At 44.6% G+C, this 24,451-nt stretch overlaps 1 protein-coding gene across 1 annotated transcript in view; it reads left to right on the top strand.

Moving 5' to 3' along the window:
* Positions 1-260: 260 nt before the first annotated feature.
* CUNH3orf52 (chromosome unknown C3orf52 homolog) overlaps positions 261-24,451 on the top strand; it is a 58,620-nt gene continuing 34,429 nt past the window's right edge. Inside the window, exon 1 of the mRNA XM_077481402.1 lies at positions 261-424. Within this exon, the coding sequence (XP_077337528.1) occupies positions 317-424 (108 nt within the window). The 5' untranslated portion in view covers positions 261-316. The remainder of the gene's footprint in view (positions 425-24,451) is intronic.

Here is a 24,451-nt window from a genome sequence, read left to right as displayed (position 1 = left end):
ATCCAACCTTGTCCCTTTGAGTTGCTCAATATCAGATGATTTTAATCAGAAGGCTGTAAGTGCTTTGATTATTTTGGAGAAAGTCATTTTGAAGGATTTGTAAAGTGTTGTTTCTCTTTCCCTTTCTCTTGTTAACTTGTATCTTTATTCACGTTTTCCTGTCTCGCCCAGTGCATGGGCTGCTGGGAAATGAGAGCAAACCAGAAAAACCAGTCAGATGGTATTTGCTTAGTCTTGTTACTCTTTAACCATTTAGAGAAGCGTTGGCCACTCCTTTAAAACTCTGTAACTTCATCAGCTTTGAGAGCAGACTGATATGCTTCTGGGTATTTCAGTATCGTATAATCTGGGAGTCCCTTCCAACATGGAATTAGAGCAGAAAAACCACGAAGCTCAGCTGGAGACTCTCATGCCACAAAATCCGGTAAGTCTTTGTGTAGCCTTACGTAGAGTGTGTGTTTTATTTGATTATTGTTTTTTTTTTTTATATTTGTGTTTACATTGTGTAAAACCATATGAGCTGAAACTACAATCTATCAAATATATGTAAACTTCACATAACTAAAGTTGTCCAAACATAGAGATACCTTTCATTACTTAACCACTTACAGACCAGAACATTTTCCCCCTTAATGACCAGGCCATTTTTTGCGATACGGCACTGCGTCGCTTTAACTGACAATTGTGCGGTCATGCAACGTTGTACCCAAACAAAATTTATGTCTCTTTTTTCTCCACAAATAGAGCTTTCTTTTGGTGGTTTTTGATCACCTCTGCAGTTTTTATTTTTTGCGCTATAAACAAAAAAAGAGCAAAAATTTTGAAACAATTTTTTTTTACTTTTTGCTATAATAAATATCCCCAATTAAAAAAAAACAAAAAACTAATTTCTTCATCATTTTAGGCCAATATGTATTCTTTTACATATTTTTGTTTAAAAAAATCGCAATAAGCGTATATTGGTTGGTTTGCACAAAATGTATAGCGTCTACAAACTAGGGGATAGATTTATGGCATTTTTATTATTATTTTATTTCTTTACTAGTAATGGCGGTGATGTGCGTTTTTTAGTGAGACTGCGACATTGCGGCCGACAGATCGGATACTTTTGACACTTTTTTTGGGACCATTCACATTTTTATACAGCGATCAGAGCTATAAAAATGCACTGATTACTGTAAAAATGTCACTGGCAGGGGAGGGCTAAACACTAGGGGGCGATCAAGTTGTTAAATGTGTTCCTTGGGTGGTGTTTCTTACTGTGGGGGGATAGGACTGACTAGCGGAGGAGAGAGTTCACTGTTCCTAATCACTACGAACAGCAGATCTTTCTCTACACCCCTGTCAGAACAGGGATCTGTCTGTTTACATTGACAGATCCCCGATCTGGCTCTTTCCCACGATATCGGGTGGCCGGAAGACATTGCGGCCACTGACCATGTGCATTGGGTCCCCCGCCATGCAGCAGGTGCGCGCCTGCTATGGCTCTTAACCACTACAATACAAGGCCTTTTCACCCCCTTCCTGCCCAGGCCAATTTTCAGCTTTCAGCGCTATCACACTTTGAATGACAATTGCGCAGTCATGCAACACTGTACCCAAATGAACGTTTCATCATTTTTTTACCCCCACAAATAGAGCTTTGTTTTGGTGGTAATTGATCACCTCTGCAGTTTTTACTTCTTGCGCTATAAATAAAAGAAGAGTGACAAGTTTGAAAAAAACACAATATTTTTTACTTTTTGCTATAATATCCCAATTTTTAAAAAAACAAACACACTTGTACTTAAATAAAGTTTTGATAATTTGTTTTCCGCACAAATATAACTTTCTTTTGGTTGTATTTGATCACCTCTGTGTTTTTTACTTTTTGCGCTATAAACAAAAAAATTCTGCCAATTTTGAAAAAAACACTATTTATTACTTTTTGCTATAATAAATACACCAATTTTTTAAAAAAACATTTTTTTTTCTCAGTTTAGGCCGATATGTATTCTTCCACAAAAAAATGTGAAATTAGCGTATAATAGTTTGCGCAAAAGTTATAGCGTCTACAAAATAGGTGATAGATTTATGTCATTTTTATTATTAACTTTTTTCTTTCCTTTTTTTTTTTTTACTACTAATGGTGGCGATCTGTGATTTTTATCGTGACTGTGACATTGCTGCGGACAGATCGGACACTGTTGACACTATTTTGGGACCATTGACATTTATAAAGCGATCAGTGCTATAAAAATGCATTGATTACTGTATAAATGTCACTGGCAGGGAAGGGGTTAAATATGTGTCCTAGGGAATGGTTCTAACTGTGGGGGGAGGGGACTGATGAGGAGAGGAGACCGATCGGTGTTCCTATATACAAGGAACATACGATCAGTTCTCCTCTCCGCTGACTGGAAATGAATCTGTTTGTTTTCACACACAGATCCATCTTCCTGCTCTGTGATGAGCAATCACAGGTGCCCGCCGACATCGTGGGTGCTGGGCATGTGCACCGGGGTCCCCAGCGTGGTCCCCAGCTCTCCACAATGCCAGGAAGACAGACCGTCATATGAAGGTTTCCTGCTGCTGTCATTTTACAATACAGCGGTAGACAAGTGGTTAAAGGAGCCGACGTACACCTATGGCGATTTGCGGGAATGAGCCGACCTGCTGCAGTATGACGGCGGCGGCTGATCTGCAAGTGATTAAGATCCATACATACATTAGATAACACTCACCTAATCCCATCAGTTATAGTCAAATTGAAGACTGTTTGTACCCCACATCATGACACTTGCACTCCACCCTTTTACCATCATAGGCAAGTCTGATGAGAATTTGAAGTGAATATTGAGTGTTGTTGTGCTGCCCCAATGGGGCATAGAATTGATATAGACTGTTTTCCTAACCATTTTCTATGGACATTTATATTTAGTTCACATGCTGCCATATAGTGACCTTTTGTGGTAATACACTTGTTTTCTCAAGTTTTATTTTCCCTTATGTTATGACATGTTATGTAATGCTCCACCCTTCTTCCTGTGTTTGTACTTCCTGTGTCATGGATGCAGCAACAAGCCACATGTAGCAGGGCACATGTATTCTGTATTGTAAGCTACAGACAATATCATCTTTTGACCACATAAATGCTACAACCTATTCATCTGTTTGTATCCTGTCATCTGCTGTAATCTAATGTTCAGAATAAAAGCATCTTGTGGATGGAATCGGTATTTGCTGAGTTCAAACTATCTGATGAGGATTGTCCTCAGTGATTATATCTTATACAGGCCAGGCATAGAGGTCTCGCAAGGGATAGTCACTTCACAACAATCGGAGTCAGAATAGTCAAAAGATGTATAGAATTCCCACAGCCTGCTGTGTATATGTGTGTGCCTGATCTGCAATCAAGCTTAGTGCCATCCTCCATCTTGTGAAGCACATGGTCGCACAAGTTTACTGCACCTCATGTGGATGTTAAAAACTGTTTCTCTACATTGAACTGTCTCCCCACCTGTATAAGCTGTTGTTCGTCTTGCAAAAGTACAATTTTTTACAAAAACGTGAAAAATGTCTAGACATGACTCTGAGCACCCTTTTGTGGCTGAACCAGATTCATCATGCCTCTGAACCCGCAGATGTACGGGAAGCAGATTCTACAGATATTGCCGAACAGAGTGTAAGACCCAAACAGGCAATAAAACCTACACAATAACTCAGAGAAAACTATGAAACCACTAGAGATGAGTTCTCCAGCAATCTGTCAGACTTATGGGACATAACTTCACACTGCATGTCAGTTATGTCACAGTTTAATGATCGACCAGCTGAACTAAGAGACTCTATAAATCGCTTATCTGCCACGTACGAATGCTACCAGCAGCTGTTTGCAAAATACACAGCTTTCTTGCAGGGCTGTAATATGGAGGACTCCTCAGCAGAACTGACCAGGGCTGATGCAGTAAACCAACAAAGGGATCTCTTAGTGCAAAAAGCCCAGTGTAAGGCAGAACTCCGTATTGCTCAACTGCAGGAGACCAGATCTCACAGATTCACATGAACCAAGCACACTGCACATTCTTCTAGATCCTCTTGCTCCAGAAGTTCAACATTAAGCTATAAGAGGCCCGCACTGATGCAAAATCAAAAAAAGTTAAAGCTCCTTTACCAGAAAGAAAGCAGAAGTAGAAACACAAAAGGCAGCTCGCCATGCAAAGATGGTAACTCACCAAGCAGAGATGGAAGCTAACCAAGCAGAATTAGAAACACAAAAGGCAAAGATGCAAGCAGAGAGGAAAGCTCAACAAGCAGAGATGGAAGCTCAACAACCAGAGGCAGATTCCAAAATAAAGATTCTGCAAAAAGAAAGAGAGGAAGCAGCTACCCTAGCAAGGCTGAGAGTCCTCGAACAAGCGATGGGAGAAAGTGTTAACTCAGACTGGTCCATCCCAGCGGACCTGTAAGACCCTTATACTTGCAATGATACAGAGTTATCTCCTGTATATCTTACTAACAACACTGTTCTGACTCTCAACACAGAGACCTCTCAGCTCCAAATGCCTGAGCCTCTTCAAGTCTACAACACAAGTGCATCTATGCAGCAACCCGCATCACCTCTTACTGACAACAAGGTGACTTCCAGTACCAGCCACAGCTCAAGCCATAGGGACTATACCACAGGTATATGCTCCTGCAACATAATTTCATGCTGGTAAACCTCACCCTACTTCACCAAAGAACGTTCACACCCAAGGGGTTCTACAAGTTACTTTGGCACCGAAGAGTGAGAGTACCAGATATATGGTACACAGTGAGCTCAACACTACCTTCTCAAGGTTTGACTACTGTACAGCGAGCTACAGGGCCTGGAGATCAACCTTCAAAGCTGCCATTGCTGATCTCAACCTTACTACCAAGGAGGAACTTGATTTGCTCAAAGTGGCTGGGGTCAGAATCTGCAGACTGAGAACAGTGCATGTTGACCACCCAGATGCAGGTCTTGTTGCTGCATGGGCAAGACTTGAGCAAGCCTATGGTAGCTCTGAAGCCATAGAACGCGCTCTATTCAAGAGACTGCAAAACTTCCCAAATATAGGGAACAATGACTACCGCAAGCTCCAAGATGTGAGTGATCTTCTCATGGATCTGGAGTTGGCAAAGACAGACCCACGTCTACCTGGACTAAGCTTCCTGTACACTGCTCATGGTGTCAATCCAGTGGTGTCTAAACTGCCACAAGGCCTGCAAGAGAAATTGGCACAACGGGGCTCAAGGTAAAAAAGAGAATATAACGTATTGTTTCCTCCATTCTCATATTTTTGCAGCTTCATCAGTGATCAAGCCTGGACGAGAAATGATCCCAGCTTCAGCTTCATTGAACCCAACTTGCCTGCTTCATCATCTTCAACAATGTATGATAACATAGCAGCTAAACATAGAGATATTAATAGAGCAATGTCTGTTAAAAGGACAGACATCTCACCACCCATATCCTCTCCTGCTCACCAGAGCAATTCGGGTGACCGAGATAAAGACCCTAATCGTCAGTGCCCTATTCACAAGAAGCCTCACCCGAAAAGAAATGTTGTGGGCTTAGGGCAAAGATGTTACAAGTGTGCTGGGAGATTCTTCAGAAACTTGGAATATGTAACAGGTGCTGTGCTTGTTAACATTTTGTGAAAGACTGTAAAGTTGTCATCAAGTGCACAGAATGCAGTAGACAGACATGTTACAGCTATGCATCCGGGCCCACCCTCAGACGATTCACAGCAGCCTCCTACCACCAGCCCTGTCTCAAGTCATGGTGGGGAGCAACAAGGTCATGCTCCAGCTACAGCTAATGTTTCTTCTTTATGCACAGAAGTCTGAAGTGGAGAAGGCTATTGCCCCGTACAAACGGTCAGAAATTCTGCCAGTAAAAGTCGGATGTGAGCTTTTGGTCAGAAATTCTGACCGTGTATGCTCCATCCGACTTTTGCTGGCAGAATTCCAGCCAGCAAAAGATTGAGACCAGGTTCTCTATTTTTCATTCAGAAAAAGTTCCGATCAGAAATTACGATCATCTACAAATTTCGATGCGCAAAATTCCTACGCATGCTCGGAAACAATTCGACACATGCTCGGAGGCATTGAACGTCATTTTCTCGGCTCATCGTAGTGTTGTATGTCAACACGTTCTTGACAGTCTAAAGTTCAGAGAACTTTTGTGTGACCGTGTGTATGCAAGCCAAGCTCGAGCGGAATTCCATCAGAAAAGCCATCCAAGTTTTTTCTGATGGAAAATCTACTCGTGTGTACGGAGCATTAGATCACAAATGCTGTGCTAAGATATGCCTAGTCCTACTCCAGAGGCTGCATATCACCAACCTCACTTGAGGCACCTTGTTAATGAAATTCCTGCAATGGGCATGAATGCTGAAATCTTGATCTCGCTACAAGTCAGAGGAAAGAGCTTCACATCTTCTCAGATGCATCTACTGAGGCCATAGCAGCTGTCGCTTACCTCAAGGTAAGAGATTCTTCGAGTCAAGCTCACCTAGGGTTTCTGTTTGGGAAAGCTCAGTTAGCACCTAAGCCTGAACACACGATTCCCAGGTTTGAACTTTCTGAGACTGTGCTAGCTGTAGAAATAGCAGATTTCATACTGCGTAAGCTAGAAATTCAGATAGATGACGTCCAATTCTTCACAGACAGCAAGGTTGTTCTGGGTTACATATACAACCAGACTAAACGTTTCTATGTTTGTCAGCAACTGTGTAGAGAGAATCATGAAATTATCTAAACCTGATCAATGGCATTATGTTCCATCTGAAATTAGCCCTGCAGATCATGCCACCAGGCCAGTGTCTGCAAGTGTCTTTGCAAATTCCTCTTGGTTAACAGGTCCTGAATTCCTGGCGGATCTTCCAGAAGAAACCACAGCTGATATCTTCAGTCTTCTAGGACCTGACAAAGATTCAGAGATTCGTCCTGAAGTTAAAACCCTCGTCACCAGAGCTGAACAAAGACTCATCTTGGGCTGTCAATACTTTGAACGTTTCTCCAAGTGGAGAAGGCTTGTGTACACCAGCGCAAGATTAGTTCATATTGCAGAGTGCTTTCACACAAAGCCCACAGATGTTCACTGTCAAGGTTGGCACGTGTGCCAAAAGCTTCTTACTGCAAAAGACATTGCTGAAGGTGAACTGGTCATAATAGGCAGTGTACAACAGAGTGTCTTTGGCTCAGAAATTAAATGTATCCGTGACAAGAGGGACATTGCAAAAAATAGTCCAATTGCCAACCTGAATGCATTCATTGACAATGATGGCAGATCACAGCTACACTGCACAGCTGTGTTCAGTGCCGCAAACTGAGAGGGAAACATCAGCAACAGCAAATGTCAGATTTGCCAACTGACAGGCTAAGTACTGACCCACCTTTCACTCATGTTGGTTTGGATGTTTTTGGGCCATGGATGGTAACAGCCCGCAGAACTTAAGGTGGCCAAGCAAATAGCAAACGATGGGCAGTGCTGTTTACTAGCATGAGTGTGCGTGCAGTACGCATTGAATTAAAAGAGATTGATAGGAATCACACATAAAATATTGTACTCTATGCTTATGGACTTTAACTTCACAAGACTTGCCCATGAGATTCTAACCACTTTCCTGGTAGAGGCATCTGCCATAATTAATTCAAGACCATATGTTCCAGTGTCCAAGGATCCAGAGATCCCAACTATCCTTACCCCAGCTACTCTTCTTACCCAGAAGCTTGGGTCTGTTCCTGTTCCACCTGGAAACTTTAAAGCAGGAAATCTGTGCTATGACCAAGTGGAAACGAGTACAACACCTTAATCATTGGAAGATGGAAGCAGGAAATGGCAATGGCTAAACCCTGATTTGCAAGTTGGAGATCTTGTTCTGCTTAAGGACCAGCAAGCTGAAAGAATTGAGTGGACCATGGGACTTATTGTAAAGAGCGATCCTAGTGATGAAGTAAGGTACGTAAGGTGGAGGTGAAGGTTTCAAGACAAGGGACTGTAAAGACTTTCATCAGACCTATAACGGAACTTATTCTGCTCTTGCCCTTTGGAGAATGAACTTGTTTGCCTATGCTGCTGGATCCTACCTGTGACTTCAAGAAGAAAGTGTCTTGAACTTTATTTGACATAACTTGAAGCCTGGAGGGCACATTTTGAAACCCCCGCCCACCATCCTCCCACCAAACCTGCCACACACAATACCACATCACCTATATTAGTGTGCCCTCACTCTGGATGAAGGCGCACAGGGGGCAGTGGGGAGAGGCATGTTAAATGCAGTAGCAGGTTTAAATACACTAACAAATTGAAGCCATACTTGCCAGATCACCAGATAAAAATACAAGAAAGAAAGTCTAAAAAATAAAAATAATGTAGACATCACATCTAAGGGTACCTGGGAAGTATAACAGAAGAGGGGGACAGTATGACAGGGGAGGTATTGTGACAGGAGGAGGGCAGTATGATGGGGAAGCAGTGTGACAGAAGGGGGGCAGTGTGACAGGTGGGGGGTGGTGGGATGGGGGTAGTGTGACTGGAGGGGGCAGTGTGACAGGTGGGGGGCAGTGTGATGGGGGGTATCATGGCATGAGAGGGGCAGTGTGACAGGTGGCGGTAGTGTGACAGGAGGGGGGCAGTATGATGGGGGTAGTGTGATGGGAGGGAGCAGTGTGACAGGTGGGAGGACTGTGTGAAAGGCGCAGTGTGACAGGTGGGAGGGCAGTATGACAGGAGGGCAGTGTGACAGGAGCGGGGCAGCAGTAGGACACCTGGACACACTCAAGTACCAGGCACTGCTGTGACTGAGAATATATTTTCTAGTCTTCCTTGCAGGAGCAGCCTGGGAAAAGTAAACCCTCTTACCTTACCGGGCAGAAGCAGCCTGGAACCAAGAAGTGGGAGCCAGAGATGGGGCAGAGCTAGGCGGCGGATCCAGCAGTCCCAGTGACCAATGGCTGCCAAAAAATCCTAGCGCCAGGCCAGTTAGGAGGGGCAGCATATAGAGCAACCAATGCTCTGCATTCTCCTCCCTGCATCCGCTGAATGTCTGCTTCTCCTCCTGTCCCTCCCACAGGCATTCAGCGGCAGCAGGGAGGAGAATTCAGAGCATTGGTGGCTCTATATGCCACCCCTCTTATCCAGGTGTAGTCAAATATGACAAGGGAGCTGCACGGGCCTCCTGAAGCATGGGGCCAGGTCATACCAATACATTAAGTTAATTTACCAGTAAATGGTCGTGTGTCTATTTCCTAGTACTAATTCACAGTTGAGTTCAAGGTATCCACACTTGTGTTTCTAAAAGTGCGTGCAGTAAATTTCACTCAACCACATGTGCTAGAAGGCCTGGGGTTGTTCTTGTAGTCGAGGCGCAGAGCAGTAAACCCATATTACCAAGCGGCTCTTTTGAGGATAGCTCCATACATACAGTATCTCACAGAAGTGAGTACATGCCTCACATTTTTGTAAATATTTTATTATATCTTTTCATGTAACAACACTGAAGAAATTACACTTTGCTACAATATAAAGTAGTGAGTGCACAGCTTGTATAACAGTGTAAATTTGCGGTCCCCCCAAGATAACTCAACACACAGCCATTAATGTCTAAACCGCTGTCAACTAAAGTGAGTACACCCCTAAGTGAAAATGCCCAAATTGGGCCCAAAGTGTCAATATTTTATGTGGCCGGCATTTTTTCCCAGCACTGCCTTAACCCTCTTGAAAAAAAGAGGGGACAAACTGCGCTACGGAATACAACAAAAAAATAGTAACCCAAAAAATAAGATCTATCGAAAGCTGCAACTCTGATGTACACCAAATATACACAAAATCAAGATAAGAAAATAAGGAATTGCGCTAACCTATAGACTAAAATTGGTGTGAACCCAAAGAAATATATGTACCAATCAAAGAGTGAAAACAGCTGGAAATCTCCAGTTGTTACACCTGAAAAGTAAAACCACCTAAACAAATTGTGTATGTGTATATATGTGCAACACTAGCCAACAAATAGAGGATACAGCTGTGTATCTCCAGTGTTCGCATTAAAGAAAAAAACACTGTGTGCTAAATTAGTAAAAATTAAAAAATACAAAGCATGAATGATGAACTAAAACTCAAACGAGGTGCAAAACAATATAAACATAAATGATATGGTAAATAAATGAATAAAAAAATGAATATAAATAAGTTAATTAATAATAACAATATAAAGTGTCCATATATGATTTAAATTGAAATGAATAATAATAATAAATAGTGTCCATATGGTTGACTGACCACCCGTGATGAATTTATAGTGAATGACAGGATTCCAAACAAAGAGAACTTTTCAAAGTGCGAATGTGCTCTTGCCACCACCACACATATAGGTTGGCTCCTTACCGACTCAATATGACCCCCCGTTACAGAGGGTCTCAGCAGGCAAAAATAGATTGAATGGGCATTCACATTAATGAGCTGCTTGTCCAGTCTCAAATCTTCCACAAGATGGAGCTAATACAGTCTCTGTCATCTTTCCCCTCCCGTACACCACTCTCCACTCAGCGCAATACCACATAGAAGATAAAGGCTCCAAATAGTGTAAAACCCTCTTGAGCATGGAGTTCACCAAAGCTTTCCAGGTTGCTACTGGAATCCTCTTCCACTCCTCCATGTTGACATAACGGAGCTGGTGGATGTTAGAGACTTTGCGCTCCTCCACCTTCCATTTGAGGATGCCCCACAGTTGTTCAATAGGGTTTAGGTCTGGAGACATGCTTGGCCAATCCATCACCTTTACCCCCAGCTTCTTTAGCAAGGCAGTGGTCATCTTGGAGGAGTGTCTGGGGTCGATATCATGTTGGAAAACTGCCCTGTGGCCCAGTCTCCGAAGGGGGGGATCATGCTCTGCTTTAGTATGTCACAATACTGTCAGGCCACCAAGGGCCAGCTGACGGATGCGCACTGCTAAGGTTGTGGACCCTTCGGCTGGTTGCTGTGGCTGGAGTTCTGGGTGGCTTAGGAAAGCAGCTCCACCTGAACACAGACACGAGCCAAGCAGAAAACAAAAGCATAAGATTCCCCAGGTTGCGGAGTCTAAGCGCCAGCAGGTATTCACCACCTCTAGTGGTGAGGCTGGATTTGGTCGCAACTGACTCCAGGTTGCGGCCCCTGGGGTCTCTCAGCTCGTGCTCATAGCCAGGCTCGGGTGAACAGAGCGGAAGCAGCAGTTCAGGGTTAAGCACAGGATATTCAGGAGAACAAACCAAAGTTGGGGCAACTAGCAGGCAGGGATCATCAGGGAGGCACGCAAAGGTTGGAGTTACTAGCAGGCAGAGATCATCAGAAAGAGCACACCAAGGTTGGTATAGGAAAGTCAGAGATAAACATACAGCAGGACTCCACACAGAAGCCTAGACACAACTGTTGCTCTGGCAAAGTAGGCTTGTAGTGCGTGGGGTTAAATAGTGTTTCCTGTTGAGAGGCTGGGGTGGAGCCATGCTGAGAGCTGATACTTAAATGCCCAGGTGTGGGGGCATGGTCTCTTAAGGCTGAGACATATAGCATATAGTCATTACTGCAGATTCATGACAAGTACATATTGGCATTCATGGTTCCGTCAATGAATTGTAGCTCCACAGTGCTGGCAGCTATCATGCAGCAAACTGTTTGTGGGCTTTCTTGTGCATCATCTTTAAAAGAGGCTTCCTTCTGGGATGACAGCCATGCAGACCAATTTGATAGCAGCACTCATACGTTTATTTCACAAAGATAACCTGAGTATGTTCTGAGTGGAACCTGTCCTGTTAAACCACTGCATGGTCTTGGCCACGGTGCTGCAGCTCAGTTTCAGGGTCTTGGCAATCTTCTTATAGCCTAGGCCACTTGGAGTTCTTTGCCATGAGGTGTCATGTTGAACTTCCAGTGACCAGTATGAGAGAATGAGAGCGATAACAACAAATTATTTTTTTTTTTTCACAATCAAAGGTTTTATTGAAATTAAGATCATGTTTACAGTCAACGTTTGAATACATGTATTATTTCAGGCAGTCTGTAAACAACAAAACATATAAATACATCGCTATGGTGTTCTAATTTAGTCAGTGACTAAGTTGGGGAGAGTGCACGATTGAATACAGTGAGTAGCGTACACTATTTGGGGATATGTGGTGTGGAGGACATGGGGGGAGGGGGAGGGGGGGGAAGGTGAAGTGGGTAAAAAGGGGGGGGGGGGTGTGGGGTGTGATCAGCCCTTTGCTATTGTATCTAACTCCGTTTGTTATAGATGCTCTATGTCAGACCAAACCTTTCCCCCACCGTGTTAAGGATCAAGAGGTGCCGACGAGATTAATCCTTGAGTGCACGAAATTCAGGGGAGAGTGTGAAGGCCAGCCATGGTTGCCATGTTTTGTTAAAATTTGTGCTATTCTCGTGTTTGGTAGCCACGATCTCCTCCATCATGTAGATATACTGTACTCTATCTAGCCAGTCCGTGATGGCCGGGGCTTTAGTTGTTTTCCAGTGGATTGGTATTAGTGTTTTAGCGGCCGTGAGTAGGTGTCTGGACAGCGATTTTTTTGTAGCGGCATATATTGATGGGTACCAGATTGATCAAGCATGCGGCCGCATTCAATTCCAGGCGAGTTTCTGTTATATGCTTAACCCAGTATCTGATTGTTTCCCAATAGGTTTGTATTAGTGGGCATTCCCACCATATGTGCATAAAGGTACCTGTGTCTGTTTTACATCTCCAGCATGTGTCTGAGGCGGAGGGAGACCATCTCCTGGTTTTTTGTGGCGTAATATACCATTGAGCTAGAATTTTATAGGATATTTCCTGATATTTAGAGCTTAAGGAACACTTGTGTGTCAAAACGCATGCCTTATTCCATTGCTCCTCAGATATGCTGGTCTTGAGATCACGTTCCCACTTTGTTTTGAATTTATTTTTGTCAGCCTGCGATGCTTGAGTTAGCATCAAGTATGCAAGAGAAGTGGTGTTCGTTATTGGTGATCTTTGTAGACATATATGCTCGATCTGAGTTAATGGGAGGCAAAATTGATTTTTGTGTTTGTTGTTGACCAGGAAGTCCTTTAGCTGGATATAGAACCAACATCCAGGAAACAGCTCCCCCACCTCTGCGGCCAGTGTTTCAAATGTCTTAACTCGTGTACCTGACATGCAGGTGTGTACTAAAAAATTTTGTGGCATGTTATGGTGTAGGCCTGGAATGAATTCGGGATTATTTGTGAGCGGGGTCAGGGGGCCTGGGTTTGTTGCGATTTTTTGCGACTTTACCAGCGTCTGCCAAATCTGTATTGTAGTTTTGATTAATGGGTGGCCTATAAGTTTGGGCCTTCTGGAGTGAAGCGACCATGGGAGGTAGAGGGTGCTGCGCTGTGCCAGATTGCTTTCTAGCTGGACCCAATCTTTATTTAGTCCGTGGCAATGCCAGTCTATCACTCTCGTGATATGGGTAGCCTGGTGGTACTTTTTGAAGTCCGGCAGTCCTATGCCCAACAACAAATTTAACACGACTGCTCCCCATTCACACCCGAGACCTTGTAACACTAACGAGTCACATGTCACTGGGGAGAGAAAATGGCTAATTGGGCCCAATTTGGACATTTTCACTTAGGGTTGTACTCACTTTTCTTGTCAGAGGTTTAGACATTAATGGCTATGTGTTGAGTTATTTTGAGGGGACAGCAAATTTACACTGTTATACAAGCTGTACACTCACTTCTTTACATTGTAGCAAAGTGTCATTTCTTCAATGTTGTCACACGAAAAGATATAATAAAATATTTAGAAAAATGTGAGGGGTGTACACAGTTTTGTGAGATACTGTACATACACACACACACTTAGGAATGCTGAGGAATAGTCCACTGTCAGCACATGGGGAAGTTCCGTCTGCTAGGCCAGTGCAGGATCGCATGAATAAAACTGCCCTTTAAATATACATACTCTGCATTACAGACATTTTAGATTTCTGGAAGTTAACCCTTCATCCAATGCCTCACTTACCTGCACCTTACCACTTTATCTAATATTGCTATCCCCTGATCCATACCCCCTAACTGACACTGCTGTCTCATATTCCTCACCCCCGCATTCAAAACTACTGTCCCCTATTCCTCGCCTGCCACCCATTCAGTACCACTTTCTCTCACTCCTTACCCCATTACCTTAGACTGTTGTCCCTCATTTCTCAACCTCATCCAATACAACTGTCTTCTGTTCCTCACCCCCCCCCCCCCCCTTTTGCCCATCCAATGTTGCTGTCCCAATCTTTACCCCTGATCTAATGCTGCTATTAGCCATTCCTCATTCCCAAACTCATGCTGCTGTCCTCCACTCCTCTTCCCTGATTTGACCCTGCTTTCAGCACCTATCCCATGCTTTACCTAATTTATCACCCCTTGATGTTATGCCGCTGTCTCTCACTCCTCACTCCTGATTAGGGATGAGCTTCGTGTTCGAGTCGAACATACGTTCGACTCGAACATCGGCTGTTTGTCCGTTCGGCGAAGTCCGAACATTTTGGCCCGTTCGCGCCAAATTCGTGTGGCGCTCACGGCCCACAATGCACTGCGATGGCGCAGTGCATTGCTGGCTCATGATTGGCCAAGCATGCACTGTGACCCCGCATGCTTGGCCAATCGCAGCGCCAGCAGCGAGGAGAGCCATGATTGGCCACAGGCAGGATGCCTGTGGCCAATCATAGCTCAGGCTATGTAGTGCACGCCCCACACTATATAAGGCCGCCAGCGCGGCGGCCTTGTGTAGTGTGTTGGCGTCTGAAGCAGTGGGTGTTCTGTGTACCTTCAACACAGTACACACCGATAGTTTTCGGCCGATTTTCGATCTTGCTGTTGTGTAGTGGTTGTTGTCTGCGTGCCCTGACCGCAGTATACACCGCTATATTCACCTCACCTATATAGCTAGTGATCTATCTTTTATAATAGAGCTTGCAGTTAGTAGTGTTAGGAGCTTGTGCGTGCTGTCTGCGTGCTCTGTACCCAGTACATACCGCTATATCCACCTACATAGCTGTTCTCTATTTGAGTCCACTTGCCATCTGCAGGAGTTATTGGAAGTTGTGTGTGCCTCCAGCACAGCACAGTATACATCTGTATATACCCCTTTATCTCTGGTGTTCTATAATAAAGGCATCTGCAGGAGTTAGTGGGTGTTGTGTGCCTCTAGCACAATATACACTACCCAACTGCTTTTTTACCCAACTCCCTTCAGGCCATTACCATGTCTGGAAGGCCAGCAAGGAGAGGCAGACAGGCGCGAGCCGATAAAAGAGGGCAAGCAGGCTCTGTGTCTAGAGACAACAGTGCTGTTCGTGGACGCGGTGCATTGTCATCAGCACGTGGCCATGGGACACGCTTGTCCTTCTTTTCGGCAGCTGGACATGTTGAGCCGCAACATGCCAACGACTTGGTAGAGTGGATGACCAAGCCCTCTTCATCCTCCTCATCCTCTCTCACCCAGTCTCAGGGTACTAGCAAAGCAGCTACCAACGCATTGTCTTCCCTCCTCTCAATGTCATCATCAGTGACTCCTTCCCTAGACCCACCACGTCCTCCTGAGGAGTCTCCTGAACTCTTTGAGCACAGTGTTTGGTACATGCTCCAGGAGGATGCCCAGTGTTTTGTGGGCTCTGATGATGACACTCAGCTAGAGGAAGGCAGTAGCGTGAGCGCAGAGAGAGGGGATGCTCAAGAAGGACAGCAATCTGGCAGTCATGTTCCACAAGCTGCAGCATACTGCCAGGTTTGCTACAGCGATGAAGAGGGAGGGGATGATGAGGGCACTGACTCCACGTGGGTGCCTGGAAGGAGAGAGGAGGAGGAGGAGGAGGAGGCACATGTCCAACGAGGCAGGATGCCCTCCGGGGGCCAGCTTAGGGGCAGCACACCGACTGAATCACACCGCAGAGCTCCGCCTGTGCAGGGCGCTGCCTCTGCGTGTTATTCTAAAAGTTCTTTGGTGTGGGCCTTTTTTGAGACAAGTGCATCAGATCGCACCGCTGCTATTTGCAACATATGTCTCAAGCGTATCTCACGTGGCCAAAACATCAGCCGCTTGGGCACCACATGCTTGACCAGACATATGTTGACCTGCCATGCAGCTCGTTGGCAAGCGTACCTCAAAGACCCACACCAAAGAACAAAGCGGACCTCTCCTTGCTCCTCATCAGCTGGCATCTCCAACCCCACTAGACCTTCAGTCCTCTCTGAAACCTGCTCTGAGAGGAATGAAGGCGTAGAATTAGGTGTGTCACAGCCAAGTGGTTCCGGGAACTCTGCTAGCGGTACACCCACGTCCGATTATAGCAGGCAAATGTCCCTGCCCCAGCTGCTGGACCGCCGAAAGAAGTTCACTCCCAGCCATCCACATGCCCAGCGGTTGAATGCTAGCTTGGCTAAATTGCTAGCACTTCAACTGCTGCCTTTTCAGTTGGTAGACTCGGCCCCCTTCTGTGAGTTTGTACAATGTGCGGTTCCTCAGTGGCAGGTCCCCAAACGCCACTTTTTCTCACGGAAGGCGATTCCGGCTTTCTACCGGCATGTGGAAGGCAATGTCCTTGCCTCGCTGGACAGGGCGGTCATCGGTAAGGTGCATATTACCGCTGACTCATGGTCCAGCAGGCATGGACAGGGACGTTACCTGTCTTTCACGGCCCATTGGGTCACTCTTCTGGCAGCTGGGAAGGATGCAGGACAAGGTGCAGTAATGTTGGAGGTTGTTCCGCCACCACGCCTCCAAAATGCTACTATTGGTTGTGACACACCTCTCTCCTCCACCCCCTCCTCTTCTTCTTCCTCCATGGCCTCTTCCAGTGCTCTGTCCTCAGAACCAGCGGTGCTTCGTAGGCGTTCCAGGGGCTACGCAAGTACGCAGGCAAAACGATGCCATGCCGTGCTTGCGCTGGTTTGTTTGGGGGACAGGAGCCACACTGGGGCGGATGTTTTGTCAGCTCTGCAGGGGCAGGCCGAGAGGTGGTTGACGCCACGCCAGCTTAAGCCAGGAATGGTGATTTGTGACAATGGCACCAACCTCCTCTCCGCCCTCCGACAGGGACAACTGACCCATGTACCCTGTGTAGCTCACGTCCTTAACCTGGTGGTGCAGCGGTTCTTGGGCAGGTACCCCGGCTTACAGGATGTCCTGAAGCAGGCCAGGAAAGTCTGTGTGCATTTCCGCCGATCATTTAATGCCTGTGCTCGGCTGGCTGAGCTCCAAAAGGAGTTGAACCTGTCCAAGAACCGCCTTATATGTGACATGCCCACCAGATGGAACTCAGCGACTACGGCACCAGGACAGGGTCAGGGGAGCTCGGTTTTTTCTCACCACGCCAGTGGGGCATGATCAGGGATGCATGCACTGTCCTGTCACCGTTTGAGGAGGCCACAAGGATGGTGAGCAGTGACAGTGCATGCATCAGTGACACTGTACCTCTTGTCCACCTCTTGGAGCATACGCTGCGTGGAATAATGGACAGGGCACTTGAGGCAGAACAGAGGCAGGAAGAGGAGGACTTCCTTGCCTCTCAAGGCCCCCTTTATCCAGACAGTGTTCCTGCTGTGCCACCCATCACACAGGAAGAGGATGAGGAGGAGGAAGAGGAGGAGGAGGATGATTGAGTCAGCATGGAGGTGGAGGCTGGCACTCAGCATCAGCAGCAGCAGTCTTGTAGGGATGATTTACAGTCCCAAGAAACATGTGGACTTGTACGTGCCTGGGAGGAGGTAGCTGCGGATCATGTTGTCCTTAGTGACCCAGAGGACTCCGGACCGAATGCCTCAGCTAACCTACGCTGCATGGCCTCCCTGATCCTGCAAAGCCTGCGGAAGGATCCTCGTATTCTTCGGATCAAGGAGAGGGACCATTACTGGCTGGCCACTCTCCTTGATCCACGGTACAAGGGTAAGGTTGCCGACCTTATCTTGCCATCGCAGAGGGAGCAGAGGATGAGACATCTCCGGGAGGCCTTGCAGAAAGGTCTGTGCAACGCGTTCCCAGAGACTGGGAGGTTACAAACTCCTGGTCCTGGACAACGTGTTGCTGAGGAATCGGTCAGAAGGAGCGGTGGAGAAGGTGGCCGTCTGACTGATGCTTTCAGACAATTTTTTAGTCCGCAGCCCCAAGGTATGATCGGTTCCAGCACCCATCGCCAGCGTCTGATTTACATGGTGCAGGAATACCTAGGGGCAAGGTCAGACTTGGACACCTTTCCCACCGAAAATCCTCTGGCTTACTGGGTCTTGAGGATGGATCACTGGCCAGAGCTTGCACAGTATGCAATTGAGCTACTGGCCTGTCCTGCATCCAGCGTTCTTTCGGAACGCACCTTCAGTGCTGCTGGTGGCTTTGTTACCGATCACAGGGTGCGCCTGTCCACCGAATCAGTTGATCGACTGACCTTCATCAAGATGAATCAGTCTTGGATCACCCACAGCTACCAAGCACCTGAAGCTGATGTAACAGAATAATTTTTTTTGAAATATCACATCCCTTCAAGACTGCCTATGCTGATGCTGAGTGACTGTCCTGTTATGTTGATTGTCTATCCTCTTCCTCCTCCGCTGATATGTTGGAAGAACATTTCTGGTTCTGGTTGATGCCATCAGCCCAATTTTTCTGTCCCTGTTTAACAGGGGCGTTTAAGTACAATTTTTGATGCAATGCTTTGCAGCAGGGCTAATTCCTGCAATAAAACTAGAGTATATGGGAGAGGTTGCAGTGTGGTGGCACCAGCAGCAGTGCCTAAGGCCAAATTTTTCTGCCCCTGTTTAACAGGGACATGTAATTACAATTCTTGATATAATATTTCACAGGGGGGCCCCTTCCTGTGCCCACCCAGAGTAACGGTGAGGACTTATAGTGTTGTGGCACCAGCACCACAACCACCAAAGGTCAATTTTTCTACCACTGTTCAACAATGGCATGTAATTACAATTCTTGATATAATCGTTCACAGCAGGGCGCTCCAGCGCCCACCAAGAGTCACTTTGAGGGCTTACAATGTTGTGGCAAAACCAACACCTTGTTCCGCCATTTCTGCAGAGCATATAGGGCAGGCCCCTACTTTCAAACATCCAATTTACAAACATCTCCTACTTGCAAACGGAAGGAGACAACAGCAAGTGAGATGAAAAAAGATGGACGACAAAACAAATTATACAGGGGTGATAACCCTTCCCTATGTTTTCCAAAAAGCTTAAAAATAGGTTTTTTGACTGGAGCTACACTTTAAAAATTTACCAGTTGAAAATTACAAACAGATTCAACTTAACACAACAAATCTACGCAGTCCCTGTCTTGTTTGCACCGCCTGTATACTGCTGTTCTGAGTATATAGGGCCTGGGGGCCACACGCACGGTACAGGGTTCCCCTTAATATGCGTACAAGACCCGAATAGGCTGGTAATGGGCAGGGAGGGCTACCCATGCCATTTTTCTCAATGATTTTCAACCATATTGCAGGAACCAGATATAACATTAAAACCGCAAGCAGTTTTAAATGGCGTTATTTCCGTTTAATGTCATTTTGTGCAGGGACTGTTCTAAACACGGGAAACACGTGGCACTTCACAGGCATACTACAGACACCCCCCAGGCACCATATTTAAAGGAATATTTCACTTTTCTTTTCACTTTAATCGTCATTAAAATCAGTGCTCCCGCCAAAACGGCCATTTTTAAAAACATTTTAGGCATTGACCCATGTCCCCTGGGGCAGGAGCCAGGTCCCCAAACCCTTTTTAGGACAGTATCTTGCATATTAGCCGTTAAAATTAGCACTTTTAATTTCGAAAGTTCGAGTCCCATAGACTTCAATGGGGTTCTAAAGTTCGTTCGAATTTGGGGTCCGTTCGAAAGTTCTGGTGCGAACCGAACCGGGGGATGTTCGGCTCATCCCTACTCCTGATGATCTGGCCCCGCCAACTTGCACCGTGCTGTCGCCAATCGAACCTAAAAATGTCACTGTGTGACATTTCAATAAAGGTTGTTTAAAAGTATACAGTGTGATGTGCTCAGATCAGTGCATCGACAATACTTTAATTCTACTGCACACTAGTGGCTACATACTAATGTAGCTGCTGATGTGAGCCAGCCCTATACATTACACTCTGCTCCACTATACAAACTTGCCCATTCTGGAATGGGCACACTTTTGCTAGTATAGTTTACCTTTCGAGTCGCTTTGATAAAAATATATTTATAGCTCTTCTGTTTTTAATTACATTTTAAATAATTTATTATTTAGAGGAAGCGATGTTTAGTGAACCATTTTGTATTCTACTGTGATAAAACACACAGAAGCAGACAGTGACTGACTAAGTCTACACTTTGCAAACAATAAGACTGCAGGAACTGTATTTAATGTGTACATGTCAAGTGCCATTCCTAGAATTGTTAGAATACCTGCAGCACACCAGTCCTGGATATCATTCAGCTGTTCTACAGAGGATTAAAGTGTTAAGCTGTTCATTTATCAGTCATGTATTTTTTTTGTTTTGACTGATACCTCTGAGATTCAAGCTTGTGTCTTAGAAAGTTATTTGAATAGCAAAATATGGCAAATGAAAATTTCATAGTAGGAAAATCAGAGAAAACCTGTTCAAGGGGTCATTGGAAGGGCCTAAGCTAGCACAATGTTTCTCTTTGGTATATTGTAGACAGTTAATTGAAAGTGAAACACCAACTTCTTCTGGGGCACAATCCCCTCCATATTAAAACGGCAAAATATTACTGTAGTCAGGTTCTTGGCTAGTGACAGCTAGTGATTTAGGATATTGTGCCATCTGTGTTCCCAATGGACTTCAGCTGGATGGGTTAACACTACCTTGCCTCCATCCACCAGAGGGAGCTGACTAACAGAAGGAGCTCCAGAGACTTGGTGGTTGGCAGCAACTGGATATGGAGAGAAAGCTGTATTTTCACAGGCTGAATACCAAGGGGTTTCCTCTTTGCTGCAAGGAGAGCGAGGTGTGCACATCAGCCTGCTACAAGCCTGTCATGAGGATCAGAGTCACTCAAGGCAGACCCAGAAGAGAGCTGATCTCTGAACAGCGGGGCTCCTGTTTCTGTATCCCTAGGATTGGTGAGAGGACCGTACTGCTGTTAACCCGTGGCTGCTGGCAGAAACCGAGAACATAATGATGTGCCATCTAACTATGCGCATTATTTATTGGATGCAGACTCTCTTACGACTGTACTCAAGTGCATCACTGTGAAGACTGGGCCCCAATGCTAGCTAGCTGAAGAACTAGGAGTAAAGACTGCTCACTCAGTTGTTTCACATGAACGTTGCTGATTGTCCATAGTAAGAGGTACTTCTTTAGGTAGTCTTTTCAATTTCATCACTGCCATTAATAGAGAGTACTGTTCACTAAAGTGGATACTTCTGTTACAGAGGAGTTATTGCCGTATTGATTCTGCTTGCTGTTACTGTTTCTAATGCAATTACTTATTGCTATTTTTTCTGGATTACCGGGTTTACTTTAATTTAGCTGCACAGAACTCCATTCTATGCTGCTATAACCTAGTAAACATACAGTATTGTATACAGAGCTGTGATTGAACTAATCCTTTACTTACCCATTTATGTGCATACTACTATTTACTGCAACCGATGATGATAGTTTGGGTTAATTTACCACTAACCAATGTGATGTTTGGTTTTAAATACTGAACCTTGTTGTGTGCACAGTAAATGGTAAAGAGTGACTACATGTCCCAGGAGCGCCACATCAAGTCAAGACCTGGTGTGTAATAGAGAATGGCACACACCCCCGTTGTGCAGCTCCCGGGACACCTAGTTACTCTCTACCATTGCCTGGAGCATGGAAAAGCTCCCTTCCTGGCCAGCACCCACAGCAGTGGGCACAGGACTTTATTCCCACACAGTCTGAGCGGCCCAAACACATATCCTTGGTTCACTGTGTGCACAGTATCTATATTTGTGCTCCCAGTAGTCTTGCAGTATCTATTTTCTTAATCTGGTGGGTCAGATGGGCTGAGGCTGTTCTCAGAATTGAGTATGAAGAACAGAGAACCCAATCAACCAATGGGGGTAGAGATAAACTACATACTGCGGGACTGTCCCGAAAGTTGAATGGATTCCTCTGTGTGCTGTGGGGGGGGGGGGGGGGTCACAGCTACCATCTTATGTGCAGGAGTCAGAGCAGCTTTGAAATGGAGAACTCAGGATAGGTGGTGAGTCAACCTGGGAGGAAATGCTCTTTAATGCAGTCTGCCGTGTCCAGGGCGGAATGTTGCTATAGGATAACCATATCGCCCCTCTATAATACATAGGGGTAAGACCCATATTTTTGATATTTTTCTTTATATGTTTTTGAATGCCATCTCTTCCCCAGTCTCTCTTATGTTCCACATATGAGTTATTTGATTTGTTATGGATTTATTTGTAATGGATATTTTATGTTTCCCTAGAGTTATTTTTTCCTGTACTAAGTGCAAACCTTTTATTCCAAAATAATTGCTATTGATCTTGATGAAGCAGGGGATCTTACAAAACGTGTAAACCTATCGACCTACTGGAATGTACATGCAACAGCATTGGGAATGATCCATTTTCTATTGTAATCATTATTGTTTTACATTTTATAACGGTCATATGTTTGTCTTTTTGAAATTCTTTTTTGTGAATAAAGTGTTGAGGTGGCAGCAGGAAAGCACTGTTTTTCAGTGGATCAGCTACGCTCCCAAAACAGTGCACATCAGTCGCTACTTTATAATGCAGCTGCTGCTAACGAGTCCTAGGTGTTTATGCCAGGCTTATGTTTACGCTAGGTTTATGCTAGCCTGCATAGTAACACGCAGTGTTTTACCATGCAGGATAGTGTAAGTGTTATATATTTTTTAGACCAATAGTATTTTCTTGTGGTGGTATTAAATCACTACTGGGTTTATTTTTTGCTTTGTAAAGAAATCCACATCTGTCCCTCGGGACAGCAAAACAATGTATGGGATTTGTTAAGGTATATCATCTCTCAAAGAATCAACATACATCAGATCAATCGTATTCATGGTCATATTAAAGGCTGTAGTGTATGGGGTTCTGTTCATAAATCCCATTCACGTGTTATTATTACTTCTGTGTTTTAATATGACCACTCTGGTTGAGTCACTCCAAGGTATTTAGTAAAAGGCATTTTTTTTTTCAACACAATTCTTAAATTATAAAAGTAAATATCATTTTTGAAGTTTTTTTTCCACAAAATTTTAATTTCAACAAGTTGTTATTTTTTTACAGAGTTGACAAATAATATACTTCTAAGCATAGCCATACTTAGAACTACACCCCAACACATTCTGTGACTCCCAAGTATGGGAATACTGTGTGTGTGTGTGATTTGTTTTTTAGCAGCTTAGCCACATAGAGAGGCCTAACTCCAAGAAGCACTTTCTGAAGTTCTAGTGGATTAAATTCTGCATCTAAATTCTTGACTACCTATCATACCAGCAAAGGGGAATCGCCCACAAAATTACCACATTTTGGAAATGGGGATACTTTTTTTTTTTTTGCCATAAATTTTGGAAAAAGCAAAAAAAAAAAATGTATTTTTAAACAAAATTGTTGTTTTTTTAAGATCTTTTTTTTTTACACACACAACATGGGCATACTTAGAATTGCACCCCAAAACACATTCTACTACTACTCCTGAATATGGGGATACCACATGTGAGACATTTTGGACATCACAAAAATCAATTTTATCAAAAACAGTGTACTGTTATGGTCACTTCTGTTCAAGTGGTCAGGGAATATAGCTTAGTGTAGCACCACCTACATCTCCAGCCAAACAACTTGGCCTATTGATATGAGGAATGCTATGTTCACTATATGGCACACATTGATATGCTCTGTGCGACTGAGGCCTTATGGTGACACTGGTACTGGTGCAGCGTTTTTCAGGTACACTGATTACACTCGTGGTAAGGGGACGATAAAACCCCATGGTTGAGTCACATTTTTACCACCACTCAACCGCTCCCTCTTTTACGGGGAAAGTAGTGGATAGGGTGTTAGTGTTGATTGCTAAAAGCACTTGTGATGATATATAACCATATAAAAGAACGACTTATACAGCCATGTTCAGCCACATCTTCTTTATTGAAGAGCCTGAAGAGGACTGTTTTGCTCTGAGACTGGTAATTACCAATAGATAACCTTTGCACAGGGTTTTGTGTGCCATTTAACAAACCAGCCCATAAAAATAATTAAATGCAGTAAAATAGTTTGCTTAGTAAAAAAAAAAACTAAACGGTTAACCACTGTTGGAGGGAGACTGAAGCCTCCATCTACAGCCCTGATTCACCAGGTGGTTCATGAGCTAAACCTTGCCCTGCCAGGAATCGGGACACAATGAAAAAGTTTGTTCAGAACAGTGACAAAAAAGGTAGGAATTTTT

This window comes from Lithobates pipiens, unplaced genomic scaffold (assembly GCF_037356315.1).
Source record: "Lithobates pipiens isolate NorthernLeopardFrog02 unplaced genomic scaffold, aLitPip1_a1.2 Scaffold_16, whole genome shotgun sequence".
In the NCBI taxonomy this organism is placed as follows: domain Eukaryota; kingdom Metazoa; phylum Chordata; class Amphibia; order Anura; family Ranidae; genus Lithobates; species Lithobates pipiens.
This window is presented reverse-complemented; position numbering and strand designations above follow the sequence as displayed.